The sequence below is a fragment of the Barbus barbus genome (genome assembly GCF_936440315.1).
Source record: "Barbus barbus genome assembly, chromosome: 50".
Lineage (NCBI taxonomy): Eukaryota > Metazoa > Chordata > Actinopteri > Cypriniformes > Cyprinidae > Barbus > Barbus barbus.
Window position 1 is genome coordinate 12,485,687 of NC_136728.1, and position 14,329 is coordinate 12,500,015.

At 38.9% G+C, this 14,329-nt stretch overlaps 1 protein-coding gene across 3 annotated transcripts in view; it reads right to left on the minus strand.

Annotated features, from left to right (window-relative positions):
- Positions 1-330: 330 nt before the first annotated feature.
- cnot1 (CCR4-NOT transcription complex, subunit 1) overlaps positions 331-14,329 on the minus strand; it is a 28,675-nt gene continuing 14,676 nt past the window's right edge. The window contains exons 36-49 of one of the 3 annotated variants that reach the window (XM_079414814.1): positions 12,588-12,730; positions 12,390-12,498; positions 8,276-8,445; positions 7,948-8,179; positions 7,600-7,845; positions 7,332-7,495; positions 6,978-7,095; positions 4,471-4,572; positions 4,207-4,380; positions 3,938-4,087; positions 3,631-3,811; positions 3,412-3,544; positions 1,335-1,469; positions 331-1,223 (exon numbers count right to left, since the gene is read on the minus strand). In XM_079414814.1, coding sequence (XP_079270940.1) covers positions 1,145-1,223; positions 1,335-1,469; positions 3,412-3,544; positions 3,631-3,811; positions 3,938-4,087; positions 4,207-4,380; positions 4,471-4,572; positions 6,978-7,095; positions 7,332-7,495; positions 7,600-7,845; positions 7,948-8,179; positions 8,276-8,445; positions 12,390-12,498; positions 12,588-12,730 — 2,136 coding nt within the window. In that variant the 3' untranslated portion in view covers positions 331-1,144. Of the gene's footprint in view, positions 1,224-1,334; positions 1,470-3,411; positions 3,545-3,630; positions 3,812-3,937; positions 4,088-4,206; positions 4,381-4,470; positions 4,573-6,977; positions 7,096-7,331; positions 7,496-7,581; positions 7,846-7,947; positions 8,180-8,275; positions 8,446-12,389; positions 12,499-12,587; positions 12,731-14,329 lie in introns of all 3 variants that reach the window. The other 2 variants (XM_079414815.1, XM_079414813.1) reach the window with 2 other exon arrangements.

A 14,329-nucleotide genomic window follows, 5' to 3' on the forward strand; every position in this document is an offset into this window, starting at 1 on the left:
GTATTCTCGAAGCTTCAAGAAGTTATGGTTGAACCACTGATGCCACATGGACTACTTAATGGGCCTTGAACATGAAAATTGCATTGCTGTCTATGCGGAGTCAGAGAGCTGTCGGATTTCATCAAAAATATCTTAATTTGTGTTCCGAAGATGAACAAAGGTCTTAAGGGTTTGGAACGACATGAGGGTGACTAATTAATGACAATTAATTTAATTTCAATGACAGAATCCATTTTTGGGTGAACTATCCCTTCAACAGAGACCAGAAACCATATGACTTCGTTTCAACTAACATTTCAACAAATGCAAAATAATACAAGGAGGCAAAGTTGCAGTTCAAGTGTTTAATGCGGTAACTACAGAATGCATACATACAGGAAATAAGTAGCGGAACTAAAGGCAACTACAAAGTACTACAAAATACAACACGCAGACCAATACATTTACAAAACAGTCGAAATCCTTACAAAATGAGCTGTATTGGTCCTTTTTGTTCTGCAAGTTGAATCTTTGTACAAACTCCGAAGATCCAATTTACCAACAAATTTCTGAATATTTCCACAATTGTACAAGTGCCAGGGAAGAACCTCCAACCCAAGATTTGTTTCCTCACAGGTGCAAACTAGTGACTCCCCCCCCTCCCCCTCCTGCAGTCCAGGACATCTGTCCAATCCTATCAGCTCACCACACTGATAGCGCTCCCCTTAAAAACCAAACTTAAAAAAAAAAAAAAAAAAAAAAAAGGAAATAAAACAAGACCGCTTCCCTAGCCACTACCAAGCTTCCAAACAAAAGTCAATCCGTCTTGGAAGCAAAAAATAATTTATGGAGAGTTAGGGGAAGCCAAACAGTAAGGAGTGAAATGTGCTCAAGCATGTGCCTCACCTTTGACAAAAAACAAAAAAACCCCTCCTCAATCTGCTCTTAAATGTCCCTTTTTAATATTTACATTGAACATTTAACTTGAGGGGGAAAAAAAGGAAACAGAAAAAAACCTCCTCAGGTCAGATGCCGCCCGATAGAAGGCGAGCGGGAATCCAGTGCCGGCTGTGTCTCGATCAGACGTGCAGGGTGTTGGTGGGGCAAATGAAGGGTTGGGGAGAGGGAGAGCTTTGTCTCTGGGCACAGGAGCAGTTCCTGCAGCCTAACTGGCACCAGTTCCCTCCATCACCTGCTGGGCCTGCTTCTGCCCCATGCAGCACTGAGCCACCGACTGGAACAACCTACACATACACACACACACACACACACACACAAAAAAAACATGGAGACACTGCAGTTCTTCTGTTGTGAAAAAGCAGAAAGATGTGTGTGTGACATGTTGGCTCCCTTACTTCTCGATCTCTGGGGCACAGTGCACAAAATCATGGCTCCAGAACTTAAAGGCAGGGTTCTTGATCAGCTCAATGAAGGTAATGAGCAGACCCCAGGGGTGCGGCCTGTTTACAATCAGCCTCTCCAGCAGGACCCTGCACGACAAGGTTATTATAGTTAACTAAAACAAAAAAACTGTTGTTTCAAAATACACTAACTGAAATTAATTAAAAATAAAATGAAAACTTCAGTTTAATTGCTTTACTAACTTTACTAAAACTTCAATACTTAAATTGTCCTGAAAACCGATTCAAAACACTAAAAACTATAATAGTATGTCAATGACACCAAAATACACCAATAGACCAGAACCTATAGTCAAGTATAGAACTTAAAATTAGAAGTAAACCTTTATTTCTTTTTTTAATTTTTGGTATAACTTTACAATAAAGCTAAACATTTGTTAACATGAGTTACCACAAATTAACAATGAAAAATAATTCTAAAGCATCTGATCTTAATTCCAACATTTACTAAAACATTATAAAAAAGCTGTAAATGATAACATTTAATATTTATCAACTAATATTAACAAAGACTTGTACTGTAACAACTGAATAGTTGTTAGTTAATTTGTTTGTTTTCATTGTTAGTTCATTTTAATTGTGCATTAACATTGACTAATGGGAATTTGTAAAGTGTTGCTGATTTTTTTAGAATTTTAGTTATTAAAAACTAATAAAATAATTAAGGCAACCTGTTCTGGGGTGGTTGGGCAAAGATTTAAAATGTGAAATGTTAATAAAAGGATAGTATCCGTACAAATAATAATGTAATTGTTGTAAAGCCCAGCTCACACTGTGCAATTTTGGCCACAATTTGGTTGTCCAAAACTAATTTTGAAAATCCTAAAAGATTCCTATAATGCTAGGCTAAAATCTGTAGTTTTTAAATCGCTGGTTTGACATGTTCACTGACAGCTGAAGCTGATTAATGGCTATTGCAATCAAATTTTACCTGCGATGAAATTCTGGCAGTGTCAGAAGATTTGGTGCACGGTCCTGAAGTGTGACTTCTACGACGACGGTCAAACTGTCTCCGTTTTTCAGGACAAGCCATGATCAGAATTAATGCTAGAGATTTCTTCTAACCGCCATAAACCTCTGCTCACAGAACTCATTTGGTATGTTGCATTTGCTACGGATAAACGCCAATTGCACCGCTGTTTTCATGTGGGTCTGTAGTGCTGCTTATACTATTCTTAAATACACCGCTATTGGCACCATTCATATACTTTTCACGATAGCTAACATTTCAGCCCTGTGTGTAATGCAACTCAGTCGCTTAATGTGTATAGCCGCATTTTCACTGCACACGTCATTCGGATATGACTGTTGCATTTCTCCCCCTAATGGCAGTCGCACATACCTTTCAAACTTCAGCAACCGTTACCTCGGCATATTCAACATGGTCAAATTAATAATTTTAATGAATACAATTAATGTACGAATGCATAGTCACAAATCAAATGACCCCTAAAGTAAAAACAGTAGTTTTTTTTTTGGGACTAATCAATGTAAATTTAATTATAAAATTATTTCTGCAATAATTACTCTAAAGCAACATTTTACAGAAATAGTGTTTAAAGAATAATGATTCAGGTGAACAAAATATTGGTAATATAGTAACATATATTAACTAATCTTATGCTCAGTTTTTAATAGAATACACAATCAACTCCGTGCAGCTCCCGCACTACTCTCCATTGGAAATGAATGAATTCCAGTCTGTCGCTTGTCATTTATGATAGTGGAAAGGCGGCTTATGGGTTGATGTAAAACTCTGCGCAAATTTTCTTCTGCACACCCATTTTTAACTAGTCTTGACTGTCGTATAGTCTGACATTAATGACAACCAAGATCCCAGTGTGACATGATCATCATGTTCTTACATCTAACAAACAACAATCGTAAAGGACTACTTAAAAAAAAAAAAAAAAAGTGAGCCTGGCTTAAATAAAAAGGAACCGTGCATTAAATGGAACTAAACACTGCTAAGAGTTTAGACAGAAATATGTAATTAAATTCACTTCCATACCTGGTGATCTGCTCTTGAATGGCTTCAGCATTGGCCTCGGCAAACAGATACAGCATGGTACAGCTGAAGTAGTGTGTGTGGCTGTTTGGATAACGCAGCTGATTGGCTATCGCATTCAGGAACAGATAGCGGCCTGGGAGGAGGAATACAAGTCACAATGTGAACTAAAACTAAAGAGCAGGGAAAAATAAGTAAAAATGATTTTTTTTTCCTTCTCACCCTCAGTGTCTAGATCAACTGCAAGGTTCTGGAAGATGTCCATGTGAGCCGAGTGAGTGATGGTGCTCATGGAGGGAGTGCTGCCCTTGTTGTGGATGTGGGCAATGGCCTGGGTTCCCACGTACAGCACCAGAGCATTGATCAGCTGAATGTTGTAACGGTTGCCTGGCTCGTTGGACACCTGCAGGTAGAGTGAATTTTATAAAAAATAAAGAAAAGTGAATCACTGACTAAAAGAACTAAATTACAAAAGATGAACATGCAAGTCTGTTGGGAATGATTTGTGATTCAGAGTGGCGTCCCCTACCTGCAGGTTGCTGCGCAGCTCAGAAAGGAAGGTGACAGGAGAACGGGTCTTGAGGTAGGAGTCAAGATCCTTCTTAAACTGGGACGGCATCACACCGGTGAAGTTAGTGAGGATGCGGGGAGCGATGTTGATCTCACTCAACATATCCACCTGGTGAACACACAGAAACTGTTACATACAGCACAATATGACCACAAGCATACTTTAAGTTACATCTACATACTAAACCACAATGCATCAAATCTGATGTCAAATGTGCAACTCTCTACCTTCAGATTAGGGGTGAAGGGGTCTGGAAGCCTCATGTTGCGGGGGAAGGCACTCAAGATCAGGTTCCTCAGCTGGATGCAGTTGGGCGGGATGACGTCGCAGAAGCCATAATGGTAGTCGCACAGGAATTCTGGGAAGTCATGTAGCAGGACAAGTAGCACACGAAGTGTTCCCTTGGAGAATAGAGAGAGTAACAATGCAAGGTCACAAGATGACCTAAAAAACCACCAGACAGGCGTTCAAAGGCAGGACTATGCTAATACCTTGTAGAGAATTTGCATAGGTTTGTTCAGTTCAACATTCCTTAAGAAGGGTGCAAGATACTTGAACAAGTCTATCAGCAGCTGGGCATACATTGGCCAACCCTGCGAGAGTGGAAAGAGATGTTTAAGGCACAGAAGACAGTCAGTGATTGGGACATGAAAAGACACATGGGATGTGCAATCTTCCTCCTGGAGGGCCATTTTTCCCCAAATTTTTGCTTCAAAGTTTAGTTTTAAATGATCATTAAAGGGATAGTTCACCCAAAAATGAAAATTCGGTCATTAATTACTCTCCCTCATTTTGTTCCAAAACCCGTAAGATCTTCAGAACACAAATTAAGATATTTTTGATGAATGCCAAGAACTCTATACACTATAGAACCATTTTGAAGAGAATCACATACGTAAACAACGCATCCACGTACAGTGCCCTCCATAAGTATTGGAGCAGTAAAGACAAAATTGCTCTGTTGGCTGAGGAGTCGAGACATTTGCAAATATGATTAAAAGATGAATGAGACAAAACTACAGAACGTCACATTTTATTATTAGCCGTTTCAACACAAACATGTTTTACCAAATAAAAAGAACAGCACTTTTAGAGTTCATCCCACTCATTCATGTGAACATAAGTATTGGGACAGTTCAACATAAGGCAGATATAAAAGATTAAAAGCTATTATTTAGTTGCAGATCCCTTGCGCACAATCACAGCAGTGAGTCTGTGACCCATAGACATCACCAGACTCTTGGTCTCATCCTTTGAAATACTTTTCCCAGCCTTTAATGCAGCCAATTCCAATTGTTGTTTGTTTTGGGGAGTTTCTGCCTTTACTCTCCTCTTCAGCTGGTGAAATTCATGTTCAATCGGATTTAAATCTGGAGATTGACTCGGGCAATCTAAGACTTTCCATTTCTTTGCCCTTATAAATTCCTTGACTGAACTGGCAGGGTGTTTTGGGTCATTGTCCTGATGCAATATGAAGCACTTCCCAATGAATCTGGTGGCATTTTCTTGAATATTGGTAGGCTAGATAGTTTTGTACCCTTCTAAATTCATTCTGCTACTGTCATCATACATTAAGTCATCAGTAAAGTTGAGAGGGCCTGTTCCAGAGACAGCCATGCACGCCCATGCCATGACACCACCTCCACCATGCTTTACAGATGAGGCTGTATGCTTGGGATCATTTGCAGTTCCGTTTTTTTCTCCACATTTTTGCTTTCCCATCACTTAGATAAAAGGTTCATCTTTGTCTCATCGGTCCATAAACACAGTTCCAAAACTCTTCTGGCTCACATTTGTGCTTTTTTGCAAACTCTAATCTTGCCTTTCTATTTTTGGTGCTGGTCAGAGGTTTGAATCTTGTTGTATAGCATCTGTAATTCTGTGTCAAAGTCTCCTGAGGACAGTAGATAGTCAGAGCATCACCCCCAGCTTTCTGAAAGTTGTTAGTGATTTTACAGACATGTCTTTTAGGATTCATTTTCACAGCTTTTATGATTCGTCTGTCATCAACTACTGTTGTTTTCTCAGCCGATCAGGTCACCGTTGGTTGCTGGTGTCGCTGGTGGTTTCCAAACTTTTGATTTCTCCATGCCCTTTGTTTTTGCTAGAGCTCTAACTGACTTCCTCTTTTCTTTTAGCATCCAAATTGCATGCTTTTCTCTCAAAAGTCATCCTGGTTTGTGTGTCATCATCGAATGCAAGTTTCAGAACACAGAAGTAATGGATATAACTGATACGACACATTCCCTGCTTTTAATATCTGAAGAATTAATGGAACAAGACACAGCTGATCACTTAGAAAGACCTGCGAGGCAACTGTTTCAATACTTATGATCACATCAGATAGGAGGATGAAAATCTTAAAGTGCTGAACTTCTTAGCTGGTAAAACATCTGTGTTGAAATGGCTCATAATAAAATGGGACATTCTGTAGTTGTCTCATATTCATCTTTTAATCATATTTGCAAATGTCTTTACTCCACAGCCAACAGAGCAATTTTGTCTTTACTGTTCAAATACTTTTGGAGGGCACCGTACATACGCATGTTGTTTACGTATGTGATACTCTCCAAAATGGTGCTATAGGGTGACAGAGGAAACAAATTGTTGAATAAAGTAATTTTTTTGTTTTCTTTGCGCACAAGAAGTATTCTCAGCTTCATAAAATTACGGTTGAACCACTGATGTCACATGGATTATTTTAGTGTTCTTGCTACGTTTCTGGACCTTGATCGGGTTAGTATCCTTGCTGTCTATGGAGGGTTAGAAAGCTTTCTGGATTCATCAAAAATATCTTAATTTGGGTTCTGAAGATGAACGAAGGTCTTAAAGGCTTGGAACGACGGAGTAATTAATGACCGAATTTTCATTTTAGGGTGAACTATCCCTTTAAGACATTGATTAGCTGGTTCAGGTGTTTAATTAGATCAGCAAAACTCTGTAAAAAGTGGCCCTCCTGGATTGGACACCTGATATATATCATGCAGCAGATACAGACCTTCTGTTGTGGGGTATGCGCAAGCATCCTGGCAATGAAGATGCGGTGCGAGATAAGCTCCAGCCAAGCATAGACAAAACCAGGTGCTTTAGTTGGCCTCAGGATGTGGAAGGTATTGCTGAAAATAGGAAATGTCCTTTAATACCCAATCAAAGACGGATTAACACAATAAAGGTACAGTCCCATTAGTAATATTGTGAAATTATTCACAATAGTTTTCTATTAGTAAACGTGACAAAGCCGCATCACCAATTCAAACCCACTGGTCCTACTGAAAAGACTGAAATTCACTGTGAAAATTCACCAATCAATGATAGATGTGACTGCACCTTAAAACTAATTTCATGTGCTTACCAGAAGGCAGTGAGGGTCTGGAAGTTGATGGTCTCCAGGACATGCTCTGGTGCGTTAAGCTCCAGCAGGAGCATGATGAAGATTCTGTGGTACGGAAGCTGCTGGAACTCTGTCTGCCTCACATCGTGATCCTGGATCAATACACCCACCACAATGCCTAGAACCTGAACCATGACACGAATTATTATTAAGCAGCATTATTATTTTTTTTGGAGATCTTGATTAAAGTCAGCATTGAGTCATATCTAACCATTGTAAGCATTCCAACCTTGTTGAGCAGGTTAATTTTGGTGACCGTGTTGGTGGCCTCTCCGGAGTGTTTGACAAGAAGCGCAATGAGCCGAACAAAAGCATCCAGGTTATGGTAGCACTTGGCTCTGATGATGGCGGGGCTGGTGGTCGGGTGCTGCTGTTCGGCTTGAGCGCGGTAACTGATCTCCACGCACATTTCTGTGCACAGCCGGAAGAAGCGAGTGATCAGGTCATCGGTCTTGAGGATGCCCTGCTGGTGCATCTGCAATAGAAAACAAGGCAGGTGTGAATGAAGTACAATTACAGCCTTGAGAGGAACCAAGTTGAGACTTGAAACTTTTGTATTTTGAGTGTTATTGCTAACCTGGCCAACAAATGCAGAGAAGGCCTTGGTGCTGTCTCTTCCTGCAGCTGCTGAGTGGTACAGGTTGACCCATTCTCTCAGTAGGTACTCTGCCTTCTCTCTAAGGCCTGGTGGGTCATCGTACTCAGAGGCTTGAGAAATCCCAGAGTGCATCATGAAGTTCGGCCCACCATGATGACGATCGATCATGGCCTCGTAGTTGGAGCGGACAACATCCATCAGCTGGGGCAAACTAGGGGTTCCACAGAAGTAATTCCAATTTACTTAAGTTTTCCGTAACCAATTGGACAATCAATTGCAGGACCAGCAACATAAGCAGTTGTCTTACCCTTCAGGAGCATTGGCTCTGGAGTGGGCGTTGGTCCTCATCAGCGTCTCAATGGTGTGGAAGAGATCTGCTTCAGTGATGTGACTCCCGCTACGTTCGTCAACCAGTAGGAGCTTCACCAGCTGCATGGCGAATGCCACAGCCATGTAGTTGAGCCCATTCTCCATGGACTATATATACACATATATATAAAAAAAAACAAAAAAACACATGGGTGTAAGATAGGGATGCTCCGATCAGGATTTTTTACAGCTGATACAGAGTACCGATTTCTTGTCATGGTGCTGGGCCGATACCGATGCCGATTCTGATGCTTCACGCTTTATTTAACATGTAGCCTAATAATGTTATATAAATAATCACAAAAAATATTCCTTATACAGTGAACATTTTAATATTCCTTTAAAATGGTTTATGCATTACATTATGTACACTACTATATTGCCAAAAGTATTGGGTCACCCCCTTCTAATGAACATGTTTGACTACTTTAGTAACTTCTATGAGTACAAATCTTAATGTTAAAGCATATAATGATATTCTAGGGAATTGTGTGCTTCTAATTTTATCGCAACAGTTTGGACAGGACCCTTTTCTATTCTAACATGACAGTGCCTCTGTGTATAAGGCAAGGTTCAAAAAGACATGATTGATTCAGTCAGTGTGGAAGAACTTGACTGGTCTGCAGAAAGCCAAGTCCTGATCCCAGCTGAACTCCTCTGGTGTGACTTTATATGCAGACCTTGAGCCAAAAACTCATCACCAAACACCAATGACTTGTACATAAGTGTACTGTCATTTTAGACATGTCCAAAACTGTTGCAACAGACATGGAAATGGCAATGGCAATTTTTAAATACATGAATTATGTTTCCATCTTTGTTGCTACAGTTTTGTTAGTGCCTTTTTCTGTTCTAAAGAAGGGGGTGTCGCAACACTTTTGTCCTTATAGTGTCTCTACAAGTCATTGGTGTTTGGTGATGAGTTTTTGGCTCAAGGTCTGCATATAAAGTCACACCTAGGGATGGGTACCGAAACTCGGTTTATTAAGATTTGTACTCATAGAAATTACTAAAGTAGTCAAACATGTTCATTAGAAGGGGGTGACCCAATACTTTTGCCAATATAGTGTATATCAGGATACTTAATATAAGACAAAAATAAATGCAAACAAAATGTGTCTGATATATATATATATATATATATATATATATATATATATATATATATATATATATATATAAATAATGTCGCCAGCTGTTTTTATGTGCAATAATATTCAAACATTTGTCTATGATGCATTTTTGCTATGCGCAATTCAGAAGCCAGATCGCGCTCACGCGGAGGAGCTTCAGCACACGCAACATGAAAGTCCTGTTTAATTATGATAGAGGAGAGAACCAACTATTCAAACATCTGCTCACACTTTAGGCCTGTGGCTGTTATATTAAGGTATTTTTTTTTTTTTTTTGATTTTGGCTTCCAAGGATTATAGCCGCCTTTCTTCTAGCACAACTCCCTTCCCTTCATAGCGGCGCGGATTCGTTCCTCCGAACCAAAACTTAACATCTGAATCAGCTCAATCAGTGATTGTTATAAAATGTCGTCTTTACTGTTGCTACATTGCAGGACATATTTGATAGTAAAACGTTGAAAGTACAATCTGCTGTTCCCCAGGCTGAAATGTGTGTGCGCACGTGTGCCTGCGCGGCGGCGTGCTCCAAAACGGACAAGCAAAGTACACTTTGAGCTTCGGGCGCGTCGAAATAACACAAAAATATGCCAAAAAATACACACACAATGTGTCAAAATGGCCGGTCATGAGAGTCTTCACTTTTGTTTTAAGTGGACGAGAACAGTTGGGAGAAAATCCGATGCTTGTCAGTATATTGTCTTAAAGTGTCAGACTGGAGCTTGAGCCATCAATGTTAATCAAAGAACAAAATGCAAAGAGAAAATCACCCACAGCTCTTAATCTGAACAACGTTATAGCTTTAATAAACATAAATCTATCAGTACATACAGTGAAAACTATGCAGTTCTCATTTACATTTGATTACTTTTGTAACTATTACTTACCTGAACATTAATATTAGTAGACCTTCATGGAAAAATGAAAGCACTGTTTATTTCATTTCGTTTGTGTGTTTGTTTTATTGTATTTGTCAGTTTGCTTTACTTTGTTTCTTTGTTCATGTTGTTACTGTATCTTATCTTATGTATATAAAACACTAAAAATACCTGCACACTGGTGCATTTACAAATTGATGAAGTGCAGGCATTTTTAGTGTTTTATATACATAAGATACTGTAAGAATATGAACAAAGAAACAAAGTAAAACAAAAAGTACCGATAAGAATACCGTTAAAGTACCGGATCGATAAGCAGTATCGATAAGAGTAGTAATACCGTTAAAACCTTAACGATACCCATCCCTAGTCACACCAGAGGTGTTCAGCTGGGATCAGGACTTGGCTTTCTGCAGACCAGTCAAGTTCTTCCACACTGACTGAATCAATCATGTCTTTTTGAACTGTGCCTTATACACAGAGGCACTGTCATGTTAGAATAGAAAAGGGTCCTGTCCAAACTGTTGCTATAAAAATTAGAAGCACACAATTCCCTAGAATATCATTATATGCTTAAATATTAAGATTTGTACTCATAGAAATTACTAAAGTAGTCAAACATGTTCATTAGAAGGGGGTGACCCAATACTTTTGCCAATATAGTGTATATCAGGATACTTAAGACAAAAATAAATGCAAACAAAATGTGTCTGATGCAACCCAAGGCAGAGACAGGCTCGGACTGGAGTCGCATATAGCCTTCAGACTTGACTTGACCTGAAATGACTCCAGACATTACTCGACTCGAGGAAAAGGACTTGTGAATATTTTAAAAGCAACTCTAGTCTTTTATCCTTAAATACTTGTATAACTGATCCATCCGGACCATGAGCCGTAACAGCAGCACGTCAAAACAGCGGAGCGGATCACATAACAAGCGCTCTGGGTCATTCATTGTAAATATCTTTCAGCGCTATATCCTCCTATTTTTATCTAAAGCTAAATGTGCTTTATTCAAGCCCTTTCAGCTCTGTGCACTTTCTCTATCTGGATGCACTCCGGCGCCAAGTTCTAGAGCTGCTGCAGTTATTTTATCAACAACAGAAACACGGTGAGAGGCAAAATTAAAGATTACTTTCACTAAAATACAGCAGAAAAAAACAATGCTGCAAATACAGTTATTTTTCTTACCATCTATAACCAATACTTAAACCAGATGTAACAAGACGTTTCTGATTTACATTTAGCATTATTAATCTGTAGGCTAAGAACATATATACACACACACATACATATATATACACATGCATATAAAAAATTGTTGTTAGATGCCCAAGTTGGAATTTAAACTTTGAAACCGTTATCTTTTCTGCTCAAGATGAGAACGTTTTGATTGTTTGTTTATTTTGTCCTCTAACATTGGACATTTAAACTCCAATAAAATAAATCAAATGGTTAACTACATTTTTTCATTAGGCAGACGATTTCATTTGTGTGTGTGTGCGCATGTTCGCCTGATCGGGAAGTTGCAGTGACAGAAACGGTGACATTCCAGATAAAGTTTAAAAGGAGTAAAGCCTCTTTTAATGCTATTGAGTAGGCTAATATGGCCAAAAAATATATTTTGTTTTATAAATAAATGTTCATAGAGCGGCCGCGATCAGCTCTGGTGCCCATGGACCCGTAAAGTCTGCGCTCTGCAGACGCATGCAGTGATGCGCAGATCAGCTCTAGGTCACTGAATCTGCATGATGATATGATGAATGGATGGTTCATTTTCAACAGCAAAAACTAATTCGCTCGAAACGTCATAGCATTTCCACACCGGCGATGACTTGCAGCATCCCACACATATATATGTCCTCACGCGTTGCCGTCATCAAATTGCGATCGGTTCGTGAGATCGGCCAAATATACCGATCGAGTCATAAAATGTGATGATTGGCTGATACTGATCTCCGGCTGATCGATCAGAGCATCCCTAGTATAAGAATCGACTTATTTCCAACAGTTTTGTTTTAAGTCCTAGAGACACGCTCCTCACCTGAGCCAGGTGCAAGTCATACTGCTGCATGTTGACCAGGTGGTTTCTGATGAGGAGCTCTACGGCCTCAACGTTGTACTTGTATTCATCTCTGCACTCAATCAGGCATCTGCAGGAGGTGTAGAAGAAAAGGTTAGGACCTTCAAGACCAGTCTATGATGGTAACAAATAAGTTTATGCTGCAGTTGTAGTACTGGCCTGGTGATTTGTTTGTTGCACCACTGTGGGCCGTAGGCACGACCGTCCTGTAGGGCTTTTAGCACCAGTAGGTGGCACTCCCTGTAGCTCAGTAAAAGATCAGTATCAGCGCCACTGGTGGCATCCAGCAGACCCTCGACAGCCTGAGAGTGAGCAAGCATAAAATTAGTTCGATTTAAGCTGAAATCGTATTGCAGGGATGTCCAGTCTTACACCTGTAAGGCCAATGACCCTGCAGAGTTGAGCACCAAAATATTTGCTTGGACGTTTCTGGCAGTGGTGGACAAAGTACACAGATCAAGTACTTGAGTAAAAGTACAGATACGTATAATAAAATATTACTCCAGTAAAAGTCAAAGTACTGCTTTTTAAATTTTACTCGAGTGAAAGTACAAAAGTACTGATAGGTAGATTTATTTAGCAATTTTATGTAGACTACTTAATTTTATATTAGCACATTTTTATAATCCTACTGCCCAAAATACCTGTAATTTTCCCAAAATGACCACAATATGGAGTCAAGATATATATATTTGTTGTTGATATGGACTACGTTGATAAGAGTGATGTAGTGATGTTCACTGTGAAGCTTACACTGCGATGTACCTGAGAGAAAACAGATTTGACCGTCTAATTTTCCCCAGTAAGAAAAAAAGTTAAAACTTCTTGTTTTGCAGAACGTCAGTTATATATGACATGAGAATTAGGCCTGAAGTTAGGAAGAACATTTTAAGGAAAATATAATTATATTTTCATGATTTTTTTTTTCCTCAAACCTTGTCTGTGGTGTAAAAACACCCCTGGCCAAATCACTTCACACTTTGATAATTACTGTAGTTACTGTGTTCTGAACATCACATCCTTTCTTTTTACATCAGATGGAATCGATCTAAGTGGCTGAATAAAAATATTTGGATTTTATATCAAAAAAATTCCTCAATTTAGCACCAGCAATCTTGTTAGCTAGACAGTTAGTATTAGCTAAAAATATTTACTTATTTTCAGTATGGTTATGAATAAACATTCATATATGTCTGCTCGGATCAATCTAAACAATATAAAAATTTGTACTGTTGATAAACAATATAAAAACAGACGTCACATAGGGCTAAATGCATAGCAATTTAATAAAAGTGCTAACTTTACAGCAGCGGGGAATATGAATGTGCATGAGTTATTTTATTTAATCTGTGTTATTTTAACGTTTTGTTTTTTGACCTAAAACAGAGACACTGACATTGATCTGTGTGCATTCAAGCATTTCAGTGGGCTTAAATAGATCATTTATAGCAGATTTAGTTCACAAACAACTGACAGTTTTGACTTAAATATGATTTTCAGTTACAATAATTAATCCTAAAATTCGACATTAGTAACTTTTAGCAGCATCAGTTGTGCGCACGGGCGCTCACAAGATCTCCAGTGTTTACTCGTGAGTTGAGTTCACTGGAGACTCACTCTAAACGGATCATTTGAATCAGTGAGTTGTCGACTTGAGAACAGCTGCAATCGGATCATTCCAATTCGTGAATGAATCGTTTGTTGCGATTTGCGAACCAATTTCACTGAAAAATTGGTTCATTGAAAAGAATATTATAATATTATAATCATTGAAAAGATTATAAGGAGTAACGATATGCTTTGGAATGTAGTGAAGTAAAAGTTACTCAAAATAAAACTACTCCAGTAAAGTCCAGATACTTGAAAAATTTACTTAAGTACAGTAACGAAGAAGTTTTACT